Raw genomic sequence first — 18,970 nt, forward strand, 5'->3', positions numbered from 1 at the left:
GACGGATTGTTTAATGAAGACATTTCCCTGCAAACGTAGGTGGAGAGAAAGATACAAAGAACGTGAAACTGACCAGATCTAGTTTTGTTGTCCACACTGCATAAAGTGCAAAAAGTAAATACAATATAAAGTAGAATGAAGAAATGAAAAACGAAAAGAAAATACTTTTCAAAATCTAATGGGTTGCTGGGTAATTTTTTAATACTGATTTTTATCTGAACAATGCTTCTTTAGTGTTCCGAGACATCTGGAACTGGCAAGATTTGCAATTGCTGAAGTTATAACTATTGCCACTACAATAGTTGTAGTATGTGACATATGTATGTGTGAGCCCAACATATTGTTTGATCCTCAGGTAAATATTTCATTTCCTTTTATGGTAAATCCTTCCAAGGACTGTGTGTGCTGATGTACAGTTGGACTTGATGCCAAAACTTGGGGACATTTTAAATGTTAAAGGGTACAATAAGCTGCCTGCAGCTTCCCTTCTTACACACACACACGCACACCCTTCATGCATGTGTGCATGAATGAATCCTTCCACTACTGCCAGGAAGTCTGCAGGGAAGAGAACTCAGCCTTTCTGAAGAAAGGCTCCAGGATGCAGCATCATTTTCAGAAGTGTTGAGTCGAGGAGGAGAACTGATAGAAAGAGACAGTCCATGAAATACATGCTGTTTCTGGTGTCAAGATGAACTCCAGTGTACCTGGATCCTGATACAGCTGCACTGGATGCTTCAGTTTTGGATGTGAAGCAACATTATTAAGGGATGCAGCTGCACCAGTGAATTCCTATTTCTACAGCTTCTGTGCTATGCTAGCCTATCTATTGTAATTTCCACTGGTACAGATTAAATAAAACTATTTAAAAATAAAGTTCCCCAGAAAAGAAGAAACATAATATAAATGAAATATCACCACCATAACTAAAATTATAAAAAGGTTTTGGCCCTGTAGTGATTGGGTGCTTAAATGCATTAATAAAAGGCTCTAAATATGGAATAAGAAATAATAAAATTAGGCCCATGGTATAAGTAATTATTTGAATGGTGTGTTAATTTGTCCTGTGAAAGCACAAGATGGCAACATTAGTAGTGCCCCAGAACAAAGTGAAGGTTTCTGGAATTTTGTAGGCCTCTCTAACCACACAGACCTCTTATCAGAGGAGATAAAACAGTTTATGCACTTAATAAACTTCCCAAAAGAGAGAAGGAACCAAAGACACTAATCTGAGGAAAAGCACAACTCGGTGCAAATGCACAGCATGGCATTCACTCTGGTGCAAGGGTTCAGGAGAGCCACTCAGCACTGTTTAAGCTTCCTAGTACAGTAGTTTTTGTGGAGCCAACAGTGGAGCTTAGGGCAGAGGGAGAAGGGAATGCCAGAAAGGGTCTGTGTGGAGGCCATGCATAAGTCTGCATGGAGGATGGCGATGGGCAAGGGACAGCAGGGGAAAGCCACCTGATGCCACAGTGAGAGGCAACTGTATAAGACAGTCAGAGAAAGTATTTAATCACAAAAGGCTCAATCCAAAGCTCACCAAAGTCAAAGGAACGACTTCTGTCGACGTCAATGGGCCTTGGCTCAGGCCCCATTGTGGGGTACCTCAAACAACTGGATATTGACTCACTATTGCAGTTCTACACAGAATTATCCTAGACCACTAAGCCAAACTATGGGATAGATTAATACAGGATCTTTTACATTGAGTACACGGTTTATTTTAAAATTTCATCCTATTCAATTTTATGATTCATTCACTTCCAGACTGTAATAGCCCCATTTCCCCACAAATTCTCTCTTCTCTCTGCAATCCCTCTTGTATTTTTCTTATATTTCTCACTAACAACTGTTAAGTAAAATATCTACATAAATAAAACATGGAAAACCAGCTCACCTATGACGGATACACATCCTAATGGAGCTATAAGGGTGGCTGGAGCAAATCCATAAGCTGCAGCGTTCCCCAGCTCTCCAAGCCCCATGAGGATAATTCCACACCACCACAGCTTGCTTGTGTAATAGGGCTTTTGATTTGCTTGGCATGCCAGTCGGAGATGAGCATATTTCTGGAAATTAATTATTAGGAACAGATGAAAAAGAAGCTTTCACTGTGTTAATACATAGAATGAAATTTGAGTAATTAGGGGGCCTGTCAAGTACAAATTCCAGGTATGTCAAGATTTTGTCTTTTTTTAAAATTAGTTTCAGTTTGATGTTGCAGACATAGTGCTTTGTACTAATACGGTGCTACTTTGGCTTGATGCTTCCTTAACCAAATACCCTGCTTTGAAATGATGAAAAATATCTACCCCACTAAATAAATCCACCCGAAAAAATATCAAAGCACTCTGAAGTTAATATACAGTCTAGGTAGCTAGCACTACAAGCCTCTGGTGTTATCTCAAAGGGTTTTTCCAGGAAGAAAAAAAAATTCCCAGGGGAGCCTAACTGGCAATGCAAATGTATGAAGCTGAAGCCACAAACCAGGTGAAGTTGGCCATAGAGGAATGTGTTCCTTCGGCTTCAAAGACAGTTTAAGAATAAAACTGTGCAAAATGTGCAGCTAAGCATGGCTAGTATCAGGAGGAACTGGCATTCCTTTCACACAAGACGGGGGCCTATTTCTGCTTGCCTAACTCATGCATGACTTTAGTAGGATTACACACATTAGTAAAGCAAGCAGGATTTGGGCCATGATCACCTGCTATACAAAAAACAAACAAACAAAAAACCAGCACATTGTAAAGCATAAACTGGATTGGCTTAGTCTCAGTGCAAGAAAGTTTGTCAACACTGTCTATGTTCCAAATGTCTTAATTTCTATTTCAACAGTAGGCAACTGTTTCTATTCTTAATTTCTGTTTCAACAGGAGTAACACAGGCAAATAACAGTTTGTCAACACCTTTTTCTACAGGGAAGAAGTACTATTTACTTGCATGGTGACTGTTTTCTATTTATTTTTATAGCTAGAATTGTGCCGTGATCGGATATTTTGATGACCTTGGTCATTCAGGTCTTCTAAAACAGAGTTCCGGCTGCACTGAAATCACTAAAAGGAGTGAGTAGACGATAGTCAAGAATGTATAATTATTGGGTGGATATGCAATTTTCACTATGCTAGTCTTGCTAGTTCGTGATATCCTGCCTATCATGCTGCTTAATATTGTCTCCGTTTCTCCCATCTGTCTGTCTCCATCTGTTCTCTCTTGTCTTATACTTAAATTATAAACACTTTGGAGCAGAACCATTTTTTTGTTTTGTGTTTGTACATCATCTAGCACAATGGGGTCCTGGTCTATGACGAAGGCTTCTAGGTACTATGTTACTACAAATACATACATAAATAATAATCTATATGGTCTCACATACAGAGCCAAATTTCTCACCAGCCCTTCTGCACAGTGTAAGAGGTAGTAACCAAGAAGGCTGGTGTTACTGCTCTACCTAGAACTGGTTGGGAAAATGCCCTTTTCCTTGTGGAAAATTTCAGTTTTTTAGCAAAAAATTCTAAAACCAAAACATTTGGATTTGGAAATGCTGATGCAGTGCCTAATGGGAGCTGTAGTTCAGGTGTCCCATTCTCCTCTACAGGCTGGGCTCCCTGGTCAGATGACATCTCCCATGATGCATCATGGTCTTGCCTCTTGATGAGGGGAGGTGGTGCACCATGGCAGTTGCACGGCTGTAGTGCACCCTGCGGAATGACGTCCAGCAGGGGAACCTGGCCATGAAGCGGAATGGGAGGATAAGGCAACAGAACTACAACTCTCATGAGGCACCGGAGTGGCATTTCAGAATCAACATATTTTGGTTTTTGTCTGAAATATTTCAATTTTTAGGCTTCAGTTTAAAAAAAATTATCCACAGAAAGCTGACACTTTGGGTGAGAAATTCCATTTAGTCAAAAACCTGATTTTATTTCTGATGAGCTCTAATTGTACCCTCATTCTGTTCCCTCACCCCCAAAAAACAATATGGAGGCCCTGAGAAAGATTCTAGAGTGCATGAAGAGACATCTTCCAGGTATTTGATCATACAACCTCAATCCACTGGCAGCTCTTACACATCCTCCTCTGTTCAGATTGCTCATGCTCCAAGCATAAGTATTTTGCCCACATGGGAGTTCTGAGGGCATTTCCAATGCAGCTGAAATACAGTCACAAATTTGTACTGACTCTGGTGTGTTTGTTTGCAGACTGCTTTTTTATTTGGGGACCAATGGAGGCGGGGAAGGAAACACAAGGAGAAGGGGTCATCTGATGGGTGGGATAGTGAAGAGTAACAAAATTTGGCCTATATCCCATTAATATTAATAGGAAAATAAATGTTGGGGTTTAAAGAAGTCAGGTGTCTATTTAATAAAACTCTCTTTCATTACTAAAGGGGACAATGCCACTTTTATAGGGCAATAGAAGTTTCTGCTGCAATTGGTTATCCATGGGGAGAGGGAGTAAGTCTTTATTAAGTTTGTACCCAGTGTTTAAAGAAAGGAAGATGCTTCAGTTCAAATCCTGCCTGGGTTGTTAATGAATAAAAGTTAAAGCTTGTTTGCAGGCCTGAGTATTCTCAATGTGCTTCCTAGCGAAGGTCCACCTTATAAAAAACATTTTAAGCAAGACTAGGGACAGAAACTCTTGAATTACCTCTTCACCCAGGCCTTGATCAAACTTCCACTGTAGTCAATGGGAGAGATTTTCCACTGGAGTTGGATCTGCTCCCTAGTCTCCAACACAGTATTGAGGAACACTGGCTGTGTCTTAGAACAATGGCAAATTATAAGGGGTCTGCGGATACACAGAGTACTTCTGTTTCTGGGGCTGTCAATCTAGAATAATTCAAAAGCACTAAATCCACTTAAGAAAACAGGAGTGGGCTGGTGACGACTTTCCCTGGTTGAATAAAAAGGTGTATTAGTGGATTTTATACTCCACAGACTTTCATGAAAGATTGTGTAAAAGAGATTATGCTCAGATAGATTTGTAGTTGCATCCTTAATAGACAAAATCAGTTTTATACTAAGAGAGCTTAAAAAAGCCTGAATACAATGTTACCAAAGTAATTTTGCGAGAAATCTCTTTTCTTTTCTTTTTTTAAATCTTCGAAGCTTCAAACATGGATTCTGCCAGTAAAATTCATTGGTAAGATTACTGAAAATACTTAAAAGGGACATTTTCAAGATAAAAAAAATCACAATAAAAAAATTGTTACTGTTTAACTAGTAGCAATTTTGATTATGAAAACAGAAGAGATTTTAAGAATTCACATCAGTGATCCTTACTCATGCCAACAGTCCAACTGGGTTCAAGGGATTACTCTTGAAGGTAAAGGTGCAAGGTCAGGACCTCAGTTTGCTTTTTGTCCTTTATGCTATTTATTATTAGCGTTTCCTTCAGCTTGCACAATGAAACTAGTCTGGCGAGCATTGCTTTCGGCCCCAATCTTGCAAACATTTAAGTAAATGTGTTAATTTATTTACAAGACTAGTTCTATTAAACAGGATTGGGGCCTTTGTTTATGGGCAGCTTCTCTTTCGGATTTGCATTCACTAACACACTGGCTCTCAAGCTGAGGGTGACAATCACCACTGAGATCATGAAGAGGTCCAAGGATGTAGTGATCTGCTTCCCTGTTTTTACGGCTAGTTGGAAGGAGGAATCCTGAAACTTTCTTCTGTTGTAACATGGGGTCACATTGAAAAGTTAGAGAACCATTGCACTATCACAGAGTTACTGGGGGGGAGCCTACATTTCAGTGGACTATTAAAATAATTATTTAAAAAGTGCTTTAATTAAATAAATAAAACATACATAATTTACTAACATTTAAATAAATCCAGATAATTAGAAAAAATATTTCATACCTGGATATTCAAAGAGATACTAATCAGAAAATTTCCAGTGATTGCCAGCAAAACACCCAAGAGCTGAGTCTGCAAAATTTAATTAAAAAAACAAAGAAAATTAAAACATTGCAACTTATGAATTTATACAGGCATAATAGAACAGAAGGATCCTGCTAACACTTTTGTTAAAGGATAAATCAGGAATAAAAAACCCCAAATAATTGTTTTTTTTCAGTTATTGAATTCATGCCTCACTAAGTAAATCAATGAGGAATGCCTCTGCCTGAATACCCATAAAGATAATGAAGATGGTACATTCTGCCTGGGGCATGAGCAGTAAACAACTATAAATTGAAAGGTTATTCCATTTTACAAGTTGTTTTTGCCATCCTTTGATAGAACACATTGTATTATACCCAAAGAAAGCTTGATAGGATTTGAGAAAATGTTATTCTGACATGAATTTGTTTATACAGCTAAGAATGTTTAACAATTTTATTATAGAGGCTAGAATCTAAGTCAACAGCAATCAGACTATGCACACCACAGCACAGTCATTTGTGCACTAATGTATTCATCATATGACACAAGACATCGAGCAACACAGGTATCCTGATCATTTCCTTAATGCATTTTGTTATTTCATCACATTCTGTTCGAGCTGGGATGTCTGCTTTTCAATAAGATTTGTGAACTTTACGTAAAGTTGGAAAATTCAAAAAATGAAAACAGCATACATTATTTGGGGAAAAAAAGATATTTAGGTGCTACTTCCGCAAGCTCAAAGGCCAGACTACACTACGAAGTTACCTGTGTGGGTGCACCATGTTATAACAGTTGTATCCTGATCATGGTATAATACAGTTTGGTCTTGGCAGGGTGGAAACCATGTTTTAGTACCATGTGTCACTGTTCAGGAAAACTGCATCTGTATTCCCTCAGTATGGTCCAGCAAGGGCCCCACTCTCAGACTTCTGCCTCCCAAGCAGTTGTCTTTCTCCCATCTGACTTGGGTATTCTCAGGCTAAACAGTTCCCTACCTTCACTTTTCCCTACCCATCAAAAGACAGTCTCTCTACGCATGCCTGCTTGGTTTTTTTTCCAGAGACTAATACGTTGCCCACAGTTATAAGTGACCATACAATTCTACCTAAGCAAGCCTATTTCATTCTTAAAAGGGAAAAGCATTAGAGAGAAAAAAGATATTAAAAACAACAAGAGAACCTACCTACCCCAACATGGGCTCTGGCAGAAGCAGTCCTTCAAAACCCCACCCCAGGGGTTTTCCTGTGGTTTCAAGTTCATCACACTCTTTGCTCAGAACAAGAACACAGGCTTATGAGGCCTCAGTAGGCCAAAGTCCTTCCAACCCTTCGTTAAGGATGGGGGCCCACAGGAGAGCCTGTCAGTTGGATGGATCAGAACAAAAGCCCTGAGTCAGTTATTTATCCCAAAGTCCTTCCTTTGTCTGCAGGTCTCTGGAGAATCCAGTCTGAACTTCTGAAGAGACCCTGAATCAGTTAGACAATGGGTCTCTTCCCTAGAGTGAAGACTCAGAAAGGGTGATAACTGGAGGAATTAGATCAGCGTGCCCCCTCCTCCTGGAGAAGTTACATACACTCCCACAATAACACAAACAACTGCATTTTAATGGACCCCAAAAGGTATTAAACTAATTAAATTAAATTAATTAAAGGTATTAATTTAATTCAATAAGGTTTATCCAGGATATTGCTACAGCCCTTTGGTCTTTGTCCAGACTAGGATTTAAGCATGGTGCTAGCATGCCAGTTAACAGGCTAGCACATTTCAGTCTAGCACAGGCAAGGCAGTGTATACTTCAACACTGTGCTGGCTGAGTTAAAGCTTGAGCTCAAGCCTAGCCTCTCAGGTTATGTTGACACTGCAGCTGGGAGGCAGGGTGACCAGGTGTCCAGTTTTCGACTGGAACACCTGGTTGAATAAGGACCCTGGTGGCTCTGGTCAGCACCACCAACCGGGCCGTTAAAGGTCCATCGGCAGTTCTGTGGCGCTAAGGCAGGCTAGTCCCTACCTGTCCTGGCACCGTGCTGCGCCCTGGAAGCGGCCAGCAGGTCCGGCTCCTATGCAGGGCTGCTCCCGGGGTGGGGCGGTGCCTGCAGGTGAGAGCAGCACACAGAGCCTCCTGCCCCGCCCCCCAACTAGTGCCGGACCTGCTGGCCGCTTCTGGGGCGCACGCTCCGCTACACTGCTGACCGGGAGCCGCCTGAGGTAAGCCCGTGCCCCAACCCTTAGCCCCAACCCCCTTCCCCAGCCCTGAGCCCTCCCCAAACCAGGAGCGCCCTTCTGCATCCCAAAGCCCTCATCCCTGGCCCCAACCCAGAGCCCGCACCCAGAGCCCAGAGCCCTGACCCCCTCCTGCACTCCAAGCCCCTGCCCCAGCCCTGTGAAAGTGAGTGAGGGTGGGGGAGAGCAAGCCACCGAGGGTGGGGGAATGTAGTGAGTGGGAGTGGTGCCTTGGGGAAGGGGGTGGGGCCTCAGGAAAGTGGCGGGGCTAGGGTATTCGGTTTTGTGCCATTAGAAAGTTGGCAACCCTACTGGGAGATGTAATTTCCAGCTTGAGTAGATGTACAGTTCCAGCTCTGCTTGAGTTAGTGTGCTAAAATAGCAGTGTGGCCATGTGAAGTTTAGCAGTTAGCGCTAAGGTTGCCAGGTGCCCAGTTTTCAACTGGAAAGTCTGGTCAAAAAGGGGACATGGCAGTGTCCGGTCAGATGTACTGACCAGACACCAAAAGTCCAGTTACCACAGGACAGGGGGAAGAGGGCCCTGGGTTATCAACCTACCTGCATCTCATGGGCAGGCAGGCAGCAGGCTCCATGTCAGGCTGCAGCTTTGAAGCAGAGCGAGCCCAGCTACGAGGAAGGGGGAGAACAGCGAGTGATGGGTAAAGAGAGGGAGAGGAGTGAGCGAGCGGCTTGGAGGAAGAGGTGGAGCAGGAGGTAGGGCCTTGGGGGAAGAGGTGTGGCAAGGGGGGTACAGTTGTCAGCAATTAGAAAGTTAGCAACCCTCGTTAGCACTCTAAAATAGCAGCGTGGCACAGGTGGCAGTTCAGGCTAGCCACCTGAGTACGTACATAGGGTCTCGAACAGGCTTGTACTTGGGAACTAGCCTAAGCTGCTGCAGCCACACTGTTATTTTTAGCATGCTAGCTCGATCAGAGCAAGCATGTATATATCTACCCAAGTTGGCAATTATACCTTCCAGCTGCTGTGTAGACATATCTTATTACCTCAACCAGCCCAACATGTGATAAGGTATACACTGCCTTGTCCATATGCAGTGAGTTATATGGGCCCGTGGTGCTCATGCTCCACCAATATTCAGGAAGGTGGGCCCAGCTCCACCAATGCTTGGGCTTATATTTTCAGAGCCGTCCCATCAATAGTATGGATCAGGGCAACTGCCCCAGGCCCCACACTTTGGTGGGCCCCGCGCTTTAAGGGGATGCAGGGTCCAGGGTGGCCTGAAGGGTTAGTGAGGGGCCTGGCAGCAGCGAGTGACCTGGCCTCAGCCAGCTCCTCTCCGCCTCTTCCCGCTCCTGCTCCACCCACCCCCCAGGTAAGAAATTATATTATCAGTACACTTTTCAGAGCAAAGGCCAGGTCTTCTTCTGTCTTGTATGCAGCACCAAGAAAAGTGTTGCCACTTAATAACTGAATGAAGGCAGGAACTCAAGCTTTTTCCAACTCAGAGCATAGTTTTCTCCAACTCAGAGTATCTTCTAACAACAGTTGTTTAGCCAAATACTCGAGGCCTAGCACTCGCTGATAATCTTCCAGAACTGTCAGCCTGTTTCTGCACACTCTAGTTTTAGCTAGAGATGTGAACTAGTAAACTGATAAGGAGCACTGCACATGGGCGGCAGGTTATGTAGGTGTGCGGTGCCCAGGCTCCAGGAATATTCAGGGCCGGGTGCCCTGCTCCAGCAATATTTGGAGCTGGGTCTCTCCCCTGGCCCTGCCTGGATCGGGCCCCAGCCCCCACAGGCCTCCGCCCCGCCCCCCCAGCCCCACCGTGTCCCTGCCTGGAGCAGGTCCCAGCCCCCACCTGCCACCCCTCCCCCTGCGTGTCCCCCCCCCCGCCATGCCGCGTCCCTGCCTGACAAAAAGCAGCAAGCGCCTCTCCCCTGCCTGCTCTGCCGGAGATTGGCTCCCGGCAGAACTCCTGTCTGCTGCCGCAGGGTCCTGGCACCTGCCATTCACTAATGGCAAGGCAGGCTGCCCTTATCCTGCCCTTCTGCCCTCGCCCTGAGCCTCCCCAACGCCCCAAACCCCTCATCCCCAGCCAGAGCCCTCATCCCCCCGCTCCCTAATCCTCAGCCCCAGCCAGAGCCCTCATCCCCGCACCTAATCCTCAGCCCCAGCCAGAGCCCTCATCCCCCCGCACCCTAATCCTCAACCCCAACCAGAGCCCTCATCCCCCCGCACCCTAATCCTCTGCCCCAGCCAGAGCCCTCATCCCCCCGCACCCTAATGCTCAACCCCAACCAGAGCCCTCATCCCCCCGCACCCTAATCCTCTGCCCCAGCCAGAGCCCTCATCCCCCCTGCACCCTAATCCTCAGCCCCAGCCAGAGCCCTCATCCCCCGCACCTAATCCTCTGCCCCAGCCAGAGCCCTCATCCCCTGCACCCTAATCCTCAACCCCAGCCAGAGCCCTCGTCCCCCCGCACCCTGATCCTCAGCCCCAGCCAGAGCCCTCATCCCCCCGCACCCTAATCCTCAGCCCCAGCCAGAGCCCTCATCCCCCCGCACCCTAATCCTCAGCCCCAGCCAGAGCCCTCATCCCCCCGCACCCTAATCCTCTGCCCCAGCCAGAGCCCTCATCCCCCTGCACCCTAATCCTCAGCCCCAGCCAGAGCCCTCATCCCCCCTGCACCCTAATCCTCAACCCCAGCCAGAGCCCGCATCCCCTGCACCTAATCCTCAGCCCCAGCCAGAGCCCTCATAACCCCTGCACCCTAATCCTCAGCCCCAGCCAGAGCCCTCATCTCCCGCACCTAATCCTCAGCCCCAGCCAGAGCCCTCATCCCCCCGCACCTTAATCCTCAGCCTCAGCCAGAGCCCTCATCCCCCTACACCCTAATCCTCAGCGCCAGCCAGAGCCCTCATCCCCCCACACCCTAATCCTCAACCCCGGCCAGAGCCCTCATCCCCCCGCACCCTAATCCTCAACCCCAGACAGAGCCCTCATCCCCCCGCACCCTAATCCTCAACCCCAGCCCGAGCCCTCATCCCCTGCACCTAATCCTCAGCCCCAGCCAGAGCCCTCATTCCCCCTGCACCCTAATCCTCAGCCCCAGCCAGAGCCCTCATCCCCGCACCTAATCCTCAGCCCCAGCCAGAGCCCTCATCCCCTGCACCCTAATCCTCAGCCCCAGCCAGAGCCCTCATCCCCGCACACTAATCCTCAGCCCCAGCCAGAGCCCTCATCCCCTGCACCCTAATCCTCAGCCCCAGCCAGAGCCCTCATCCCCCCGCACCCTAATCCTCAGCCCCAGCCAGAGCCCTCATCCCCCCGCACCCTAATCCTCAACTCCAGCCAGAGCCCTCATCCCTCCGCACCCTAATCCTCAACTCCAGCCAGAGCCCTCATCCCTCCGCACCCTAATCCTCAACCCCAGCCAGAGCCCTCATCCCCCCGCACCCTAATCCTCAGCCCCAGCCCTGAGTCCCCCCACATCATGAGCCCCACAGCCCTCACCCCACACCCCAAACCTCTGCTGTAGCCCTGAGCCCCCTCCTGCATCATGAATCCCTCATCCCCAAGCCCCAGCCAGAGCCCTCATCCCCCCGCACCCTAATCCTCTGCCCCAGCCCTGAGCCCCTCCACCACATGCACCCCTCATCCCCAGCCCCAACCCTCATCGCCCTGCACCCTGATCCTCTGCCCCAGCCCTGACACCCCCACAGCATGAACCCCTCATCCTCAGCCCCATAGCTCTCACCCCACCCCTCTGCCCTAGCCCTGAGCCCCTCCACAGCATGAACCCCTCATCCTCAGCCCCACAGCCCTCACCCTGCACTCCCTCCTATCCCCAAACTCCCTCCCAGAGCGTGCACCACCTCCCCCTTCCTACGCCCCCACCCCAGAGCCTGCACCCAAACTCCGTCCCAAAGCCTGCACCCCTCACCCCCTCCTGCACACCCACGCCCTGCCCCAGCCCGGAGCCTGCACCCAGCACCCAAACTCCCTCCCAGAGCCTGCACCCCTCACCCCGTCCTACACCCCCACCCCCAGCCCAGAGCCTGCATCCAAACTCCATCCCAAAGCCTGCACCCCAATCCCCAGCCCAGGACCTGCACCCCATTTCTCCCCCCGAAACCCCACCCAGAGCCTTAGGCAGGTGGGGGCAGAGTTGGGGGGGGCGGAGTTGGGGGGGCAGGTTCTGGGCACCACCAAAATTTCTACAAACTTGCCACCCATGGGACTGCAGATTTGCTGCCCAGAAAAGAAATGGCCTACTCTCTCCTTTTAGAGCCTCCCTCAACTCTGCACCCCCAAAAACCCAAAACAAAGCACAAACACAAAGCTGAGTTCAGCAAACATTTTCCTGAGCCCTTGCTGCTTTTTCAGAAACTTTTCTAAGCTCCTGGAAACCCACACTCCTTTTCATTTATTCTGGTAGCCTCTGACATACCAGTCAAGAGATGCTGTTAGAATCCTGACTAGATGAAAGCTTTACTTGACTGAGCTTTCCAGACACTACAGGCTTCACTGTCTGTCAACTTGACTTGAGGACTGAATCATTGCTGCATGATAACAAAGGCTCCAAATGATAACATTCCTGGTGGCTTAGTCACTGCAGAGAAATACAGCTTGTCAGGGGAAAGAGAGAAACATAAAGCAAGGAGATTAATATCAACAGAAAAGGAGTAGATAAATACAAGAACCCAGTGACAACAAATCCAAAAGCCAAAAAAAAAGGGAAAGAAAGTGTTGAGAGATAATAAGTTAGACTCACAGAACAAACTAAATGGAGCCAGGACTTGTCTACACACATACTGAAACCAAAATAATTAAATCAGTTTTAATTCATACCCTCAATTATTTTGAGGGAAGTCTGCATATGCACATAAGGGCCCTACTTTGATGTAACTTTTGTAATAAACCCTCTGTAATGTAGATTTAAGTGAGGCAGAAGTCTGATCAAAACAAACAGAAAAAATGTAGACTGAAATAATGCAAATCCACACTAGTTGTTACATTGGGTTAGTCTTGACTAGGATAAAATATGTGTAGTTGGAATGTGTTAGCTAAAATTCTAGTACAGGCAAGATGTACTGAACTACATGTTAAGCTGGTTGACTTGAAGCATTGGAGTCTTAGCATGTGTTACTTAGAATGGGCTAGTTAATGTATTGTAAAACAAATGCTCCTATCTTTCTATTCAAGACAAACCCCATTTAAACTAGATTTCTGACACCCTGTGCCTAGGACACAGGATGCCTGATTCCCCTCTCACATTCTATCTAGACTAGAGTGTTTGGTCATGTTTTAATGTAACACTTTGCTTGTAAATGCTAATGTACACATTTCACAAACATTTGTCTAGAACACAAACGTTGCTTCTGGTGGTGGCTGACCCATCAGGTAAACCCTGGCCAGGAGCAATTGTTTGTAAGGTGTCCGTCCACATTAGTATTTGTGATCATGTCCGGCTAATGCTCTAACTGATAACCAATTAAAATTCGTTACAACAGGACCAACAACTCTAGTCTAGGTACTGTGAATGTAAATCAGCGGTTAACTCCTTTGAAGAAGATGGAGTGACTTGTAAAGCCAGTGAATGGAGTCCTTGTTTGTTTTGTTAGTGAATGTATTTACTTTTGAAAGCTAGTTGAATTTTCATTGCTCACTCCTACGAAAATAACAATGCTGCATTTCTTTAGCTCTCATCTTTTACATACAAACTGGCTATCTCCAAGTTTACTGTAGTACATTCCAAAGTCCAGATTAGTCACTAGAGAGAAAGAGTATACACCCAACTATTCATGTTAACAAGGTTAATTCTTTTCAGGGGATCTGTGGTGATATTATAAAGAAGAATGTATAACTGTTAGTTTATTAAGGTCACCAAAACTACAAATGGAATAATTACAAATGGAATAATTGTATAGTGTAACTTCATTTATCAGGTTAGCAAAAGATCTGTCACATCCCTCAACACTATTACACACCTTCTACTGCTTCCCTGCAAATCCAAAACCTTGGTTTTTGAGCCTGATCTAACTTCTGTTGGAATCAATAGGAGTCTTTCAATTGATTATAATCAGGGCCGGCTCCAGACCCCAGCGTGCCAAGCGCGCACTTGGGGCGGCATTTTGCTGGGAGGGCGGCAGGCGGCTCCGGCAGACCTCCCGCAGAAATGCCTGCGGAGGGTCCGCTGGTCCCGTGGCTTCGGTGGAGCATCCGCAGGCGTGCCTGCGGGAGGTCCACCAGAGCCGTGGGACCAGCGGACCCTCCGCAGGCACGTCTGCAAGAGGTCCCCCGGAGCCGCGGGACCGGCGACCGCCAGAGCGACCAGGGCGGCGCGCCGCCTTGCTTGGGGCGGCGGAATTCCTAGAGCAGCCCCTAATTATAATGGGAGTTGAATCAGATCCATTAGAAAGATTGAGACATCCAAATCTTTTTGAAAATAGAGTCTTCCAAACTCTGTACTGTTTAAGTTATTTCTTTTTGCATGATATATGGAACTGTGTTTTTATTTTACAAGTTTTCTTGAGCTCCTCTTCTGTTCTGCATTCCCCCTCCTGGCAGAGAGCAACATTTAATTTTAATTACTGGCTAGCAAATTCACCAGTAATGTTCACCTTCTTACATAAACTAAATTAGCACAACTATAAATCCTCCATTTAGCTCAGAATTACATTTGGCACTAAGGAATCAAATGGGCAATGCCTTTAAAGTCCTCAGATAAATCAAAAAATAAACAAGTTCATCAAGGCAAAAAAGAGCCACTACAATTATTTGAGAGCTGGAGAAAATGCCTTTGAGGTAGAGCCTTGCGTGGATACAAAATGTTATATCCATGGATATCTGCATCTGTGGATATCTGCAGAATTATATCCATGGATGCAGATATCCACGGATATAAAGTGGATATCCACGGAGCTGCAGGGCTCTACTAGGAAGCGCAGCGGTGAAAGCAGCAGCATGCTGGGCCACTGCTCGCAGAAGCCAGAGCCCCGCACTGGCAGCTCCTCTGGTGTGGCTGTACCGCCTCCAGCCCTGCCCACTGGGGCAGGCACCAAGCTCACGAGCAGCTGTCCCTGGTCCGCTAGTGTGTGCTAGCGGCTCGCTCTTCTTATAGGCCATGTCTATACTACAGAGTTAAGCTGACTTAAATTATGTTGCCTATCATAAGATCCTTTAATTACATTGGTTGTGCATGTCCATACAACTCTCCTTGTGTCGACAAAGCAGGTCCACAGTCGTTGCTCTTGCTATCTCACTGAGCAACTTGCCACCCCATGTCACCCCACCCCATGCTGCTGGGAGCTCTGAGAATGGATTGCGATGCATCATGAGGGCGTGCTCGCCATCCCGTGATGCAGTTCTTTTCATCCCATGAGTCCATGGGCTTCCTACTTCGTTTCGCGCCATTTTTCAACAGGCCTTGTAAACTGTGTGCCCGCCATCTCTGCCTGGCGGCATGGATCCCGAACTGCTGACTGGTCTGGTGATGAGTGTTATGAACACAGTGCAACGGGTGTTGCAGGCCTTTAAACAGGGGAGAGGTGCATACCTGTGTACCTTCAGGGCAGTGTAGTTCAAATTGCTTAACAGAGCAGTAAGGATGGGCATTGTGGGACATCTCCTGGAGGCCAACTAGGGTGACATAATGAAGCACAGTGTCTACACTGATGATACGTCACTCTAATGGTGTCGCAAAAGCTCTATACCACTTGTTGAGGTGGTTTTATTATGTCAGCATAGCAGAGGAGTTACATCGGCGGGAGGAGCATTTCAGTGTGTACACCTCCACTGTTCTGTGATGAAAGCTGACTTTTATGGACAAAACTGTGTCAGGTACAAAAGGCCTTAGAGAGCGCAGTCTGTTTAGCTTGTCAAAAGGAAGTCTGAGAGGTGACTTGATTACAGTGTATAAGGATCTTCACAGGGAGAAAATACCAGGTAGTAAAGGGCTCTTTAATCTAGCAGAGAAAGGCATAACAAGAACCAGTGGCTGGAAGCTGAAGTCAGACAAATTCAATTTAGAAATAAGGCACATTTTTAATAGTGTCAGTGATTAATCTTTGAAACAAACTACCAAGGAAAGTGGTGGATTCTCTTGATACCTTCAAATCAAGACTGTTTGCCTTTCTGGAAGTGATGCTTCAACCAAACAAGTGATTTCAAACAATGGGTGAAACTGAAAGCCCTGCGAGAGGATCTTTTAGTCCCTTCTGGTCTTAAATTCTGAGTGGCTTCAAAGATTTTATACAAGTAACAATTAGAGCTGGTCAACATTTTATGAATGAAAGTTTTTAACATCAGATCCTTTTCACGGTCAAATGTCCTTTATTGAAATGGGAAGGGAAGGGGATTTTTTTTTTGGTTTTTGTTTGTTTGTTTTTTGGGGGGGAGGTGGTAATTTTCTTCAAAAAGATTTTTTCCATATCCCCCTCCCCCCACAAAAAATAAAGTTTCTGGTTTTCCCATTTTTCTCCTCCCTCCTTTTTACCCCACCTTTGGAAAAAGGGGGGGAGGGAAGGAAGTGGAAGGGAATGAAAACAAACAAACAAATAAATAAAAATGTACACGGCTGTGAAAAATTTCCTATAAATGCAGAATTGTTCCTTTTTAAACCTGTGGTGCTAATATTGTTTTATAAATGGTCACAAAACTACCATTTTTCAGCCAACTCCATGATAGCCTCATTATGTGTTTTTTCCCCCAATACACAAGGAGCAGTCACATGCTTCAAATCCCAATGGTTTGTTTTAGAGCAAGGGAAAAGCAAGAACGAACAAAAATAAAATCTCCAAGAGAGAGCACAATATGTGCCTTCTCTGTAACATGCTGCATCACTTCTGCCTCACAAAATGCCAGCTGTCCCTGAAGACAACTGCTAAGAAATTTTACAAGTTCAATACAGAGAAAACAACCATATCACATATACCACAGTATCCAAATTAAGAAAGAAAGATTGACTGCTGCAATATAGGATATATATAGTTTTAGAAAAGTATTGTTAGGATAAGCATAAAAGGAAATAAGGTTAGAGGGCAAGATCTTCAGCCCAGCTCCTGCCCCTTTATGCGGTAGGAAATAGCTGAGGGAGCATAAAAGGGTCCTAAAAAGCCCCATATTCAGTTGTGGAGGATTCCCTTGGTGCAGGCAATGTGGACCCCTGGTAAGCTCTGGCATAGAGGGTGTACTGACAGCGTGGCTGGGAATGGGCTGTCCTGGGCAGGAAAGCAGCATGCAGTGCTGCAGATATTTTGGGTGGGGTTGTGGCCTAGGCAGCGAGCCCATGGAATTGTCTAAATTATGCTGGTGGTCTCTGCAGTCCCCAGAGCAGCCTAGGAAGGAGGGCACCAAGGTGGCTTATAGCCATGTTAGCCCCCCATTCCTCAGGGCTGTGAGTTCTGTGCTCACACAGAATCTCACCCATAATACTTATACAACTCTCTTAAATATTTAATCCAGCAATTCCATATCACAGGGATTGGCAACCTTTGGCACGCGACCTGCCAGGGTAAGCACCCTGGTGGGCCGGGCCGGTTTGTTTACCTGGCCGCAGTTCACTGCTCCAGGCCAATGGGGGTTGCAGGAAGCGGTGCAGGCCGAGGGATGTGCTGGCCGCCGCTTCCCGCCACACCCATTGGCCTGGAGCAGCGAACCGCGGCCAGTGAGAGCCACAATCGCCCGAACCTTGGATGCGGCAGGTAAACAAACCGGCCTGGCCCCACATGCCAGAGGTTGCCAATCCCTACCATATCAAGTACCAATGATAACCCCACAGATGATACTGCTCATGAAAACAGCACCACCTCTTTGTCTGGACCCCTGTTGATTTCAGTGAGGCTCTGACTAGGTATGCAAGGTCCAAGTCTTTGGCAGAGCCTGAAAGATCATCTTTTGCATTCAGATTCCGCAGGAATGATCCCAAAAGGGGAATTTGTTTTGCTTTTTTAAAGTCTGAGCATATTTTTGCATTAGGAGTGTTGGGAAATATGGTACTTAAGGAAATTCTGTCCACTCCCCCGAAGCAGAGAACTAAAAATGTCAAGTATAAAGTTTCATAGTCCAGACACGTAAGGAACTGTGAATGAGGAGGGCGTACTTTGCAAAGCCTGGTTTGAGACGTTTATTCATTTTTAGTAGACATTTTACCCGGGGTAGAAAGGGGAGCATTCCCATTTTCCTGATAACTCACATCAGCCTCAATCCTGCCACATTTCCTGGGGGAAAACTCTTGGACTTCAATGATGCTGTATGCAGGTGCACGAGTGTATCTCATGGAGCACAGCAGTCCCAATTCTGCAATCAGGACAGTGAGAATATTCCCTACATTTCATGGAATAAACCACAGACATTTGCACGCTGGAATAAACATCTGGAGAGTATCCAGAGGAGCCTTTACAAATGTTAACTACCTCAAGTTAACTGGCGATCAATTAACTCAGTGTAGACAAGTCTAGAAAGACTGGGGCCTTGTCTACACTGCCATTTTGCAACGCCTACCTTTCTTGCTCAGGGGTGTGAAAACACACACACACACACATACACACCCCGAGCGCTGCAAGTTTCAGTGCTGTAATGTGGAAGTGTAGACAGTGCTACAGCGCTGGGAGCCAGGCTCCCAGTGCTGGTAGCTACTCCCCTCTCCTCCTGGAGGTGAGCTCTTTCCCAGCACTGGTGCCGCGACTACACAGCCACATTAAAGCGCTTCTGTGGCAGTGCTTTAACATTGCTAATGAAGACATACTCTGGGACAGTGTTTCCCAAATAGTGTCTCTGGAAGGTTCTAGATAGGTAGCAGTCCCAGGAAAAATGCATGTCCCGGTGGGAAGGTTGGAGAGCAAGCCTGACCTGCACTCACCCTGCAGTGGTGGCTCCCGTCTTGTGGGGCTGGG

The 18,970-nt window shown here is 46.6% G+C and overlaps 1 protein-coding gene across 3 annotated transcripts in view; it reads right to left on the reverse strand.

Moving 5' to 3' along the window:
- Positions 1-18,970, reverse strand: part of NIPAL2 (NIPA like domain containing 2) — a 65,961-nt gene that overhangs the window by 40,760 nt on the left and 6,231 nt on the right. For all 3 annotated transcript variants that reach the window (XM_039527985.1, XM_039527986.1, XM_039527984.1), the window contains exons 2-3: positions 5,865-5,933; positions 1,898-2,069 (exon numbers count right to left, since the gene is read on the reverse strand). In XM_039527985.1, the coding sequence (XP_039383919.1) occupies positions 1,898-2,069; positions 5,865-5,933 (241 nt within the window). The remainder of the gene's footprint in view (positions 1-1,897; positions 2,070-5,864; positions 5,934-18,970) is intronic.

Source organism: Mauremys reevesii, linkage group 2 (genome assembly GCF_016161935.1).
Source record: "Mauremys reevesii isolate NIE-2019 linkage group 2, ASM1616193v1, whole genome shotgun sequence".
Lineage (NCBI taxonomy): Eukaryota > Metazoa > Chordata > Testudines > Geoemydidae > Mauremys > Mauremys reevesii.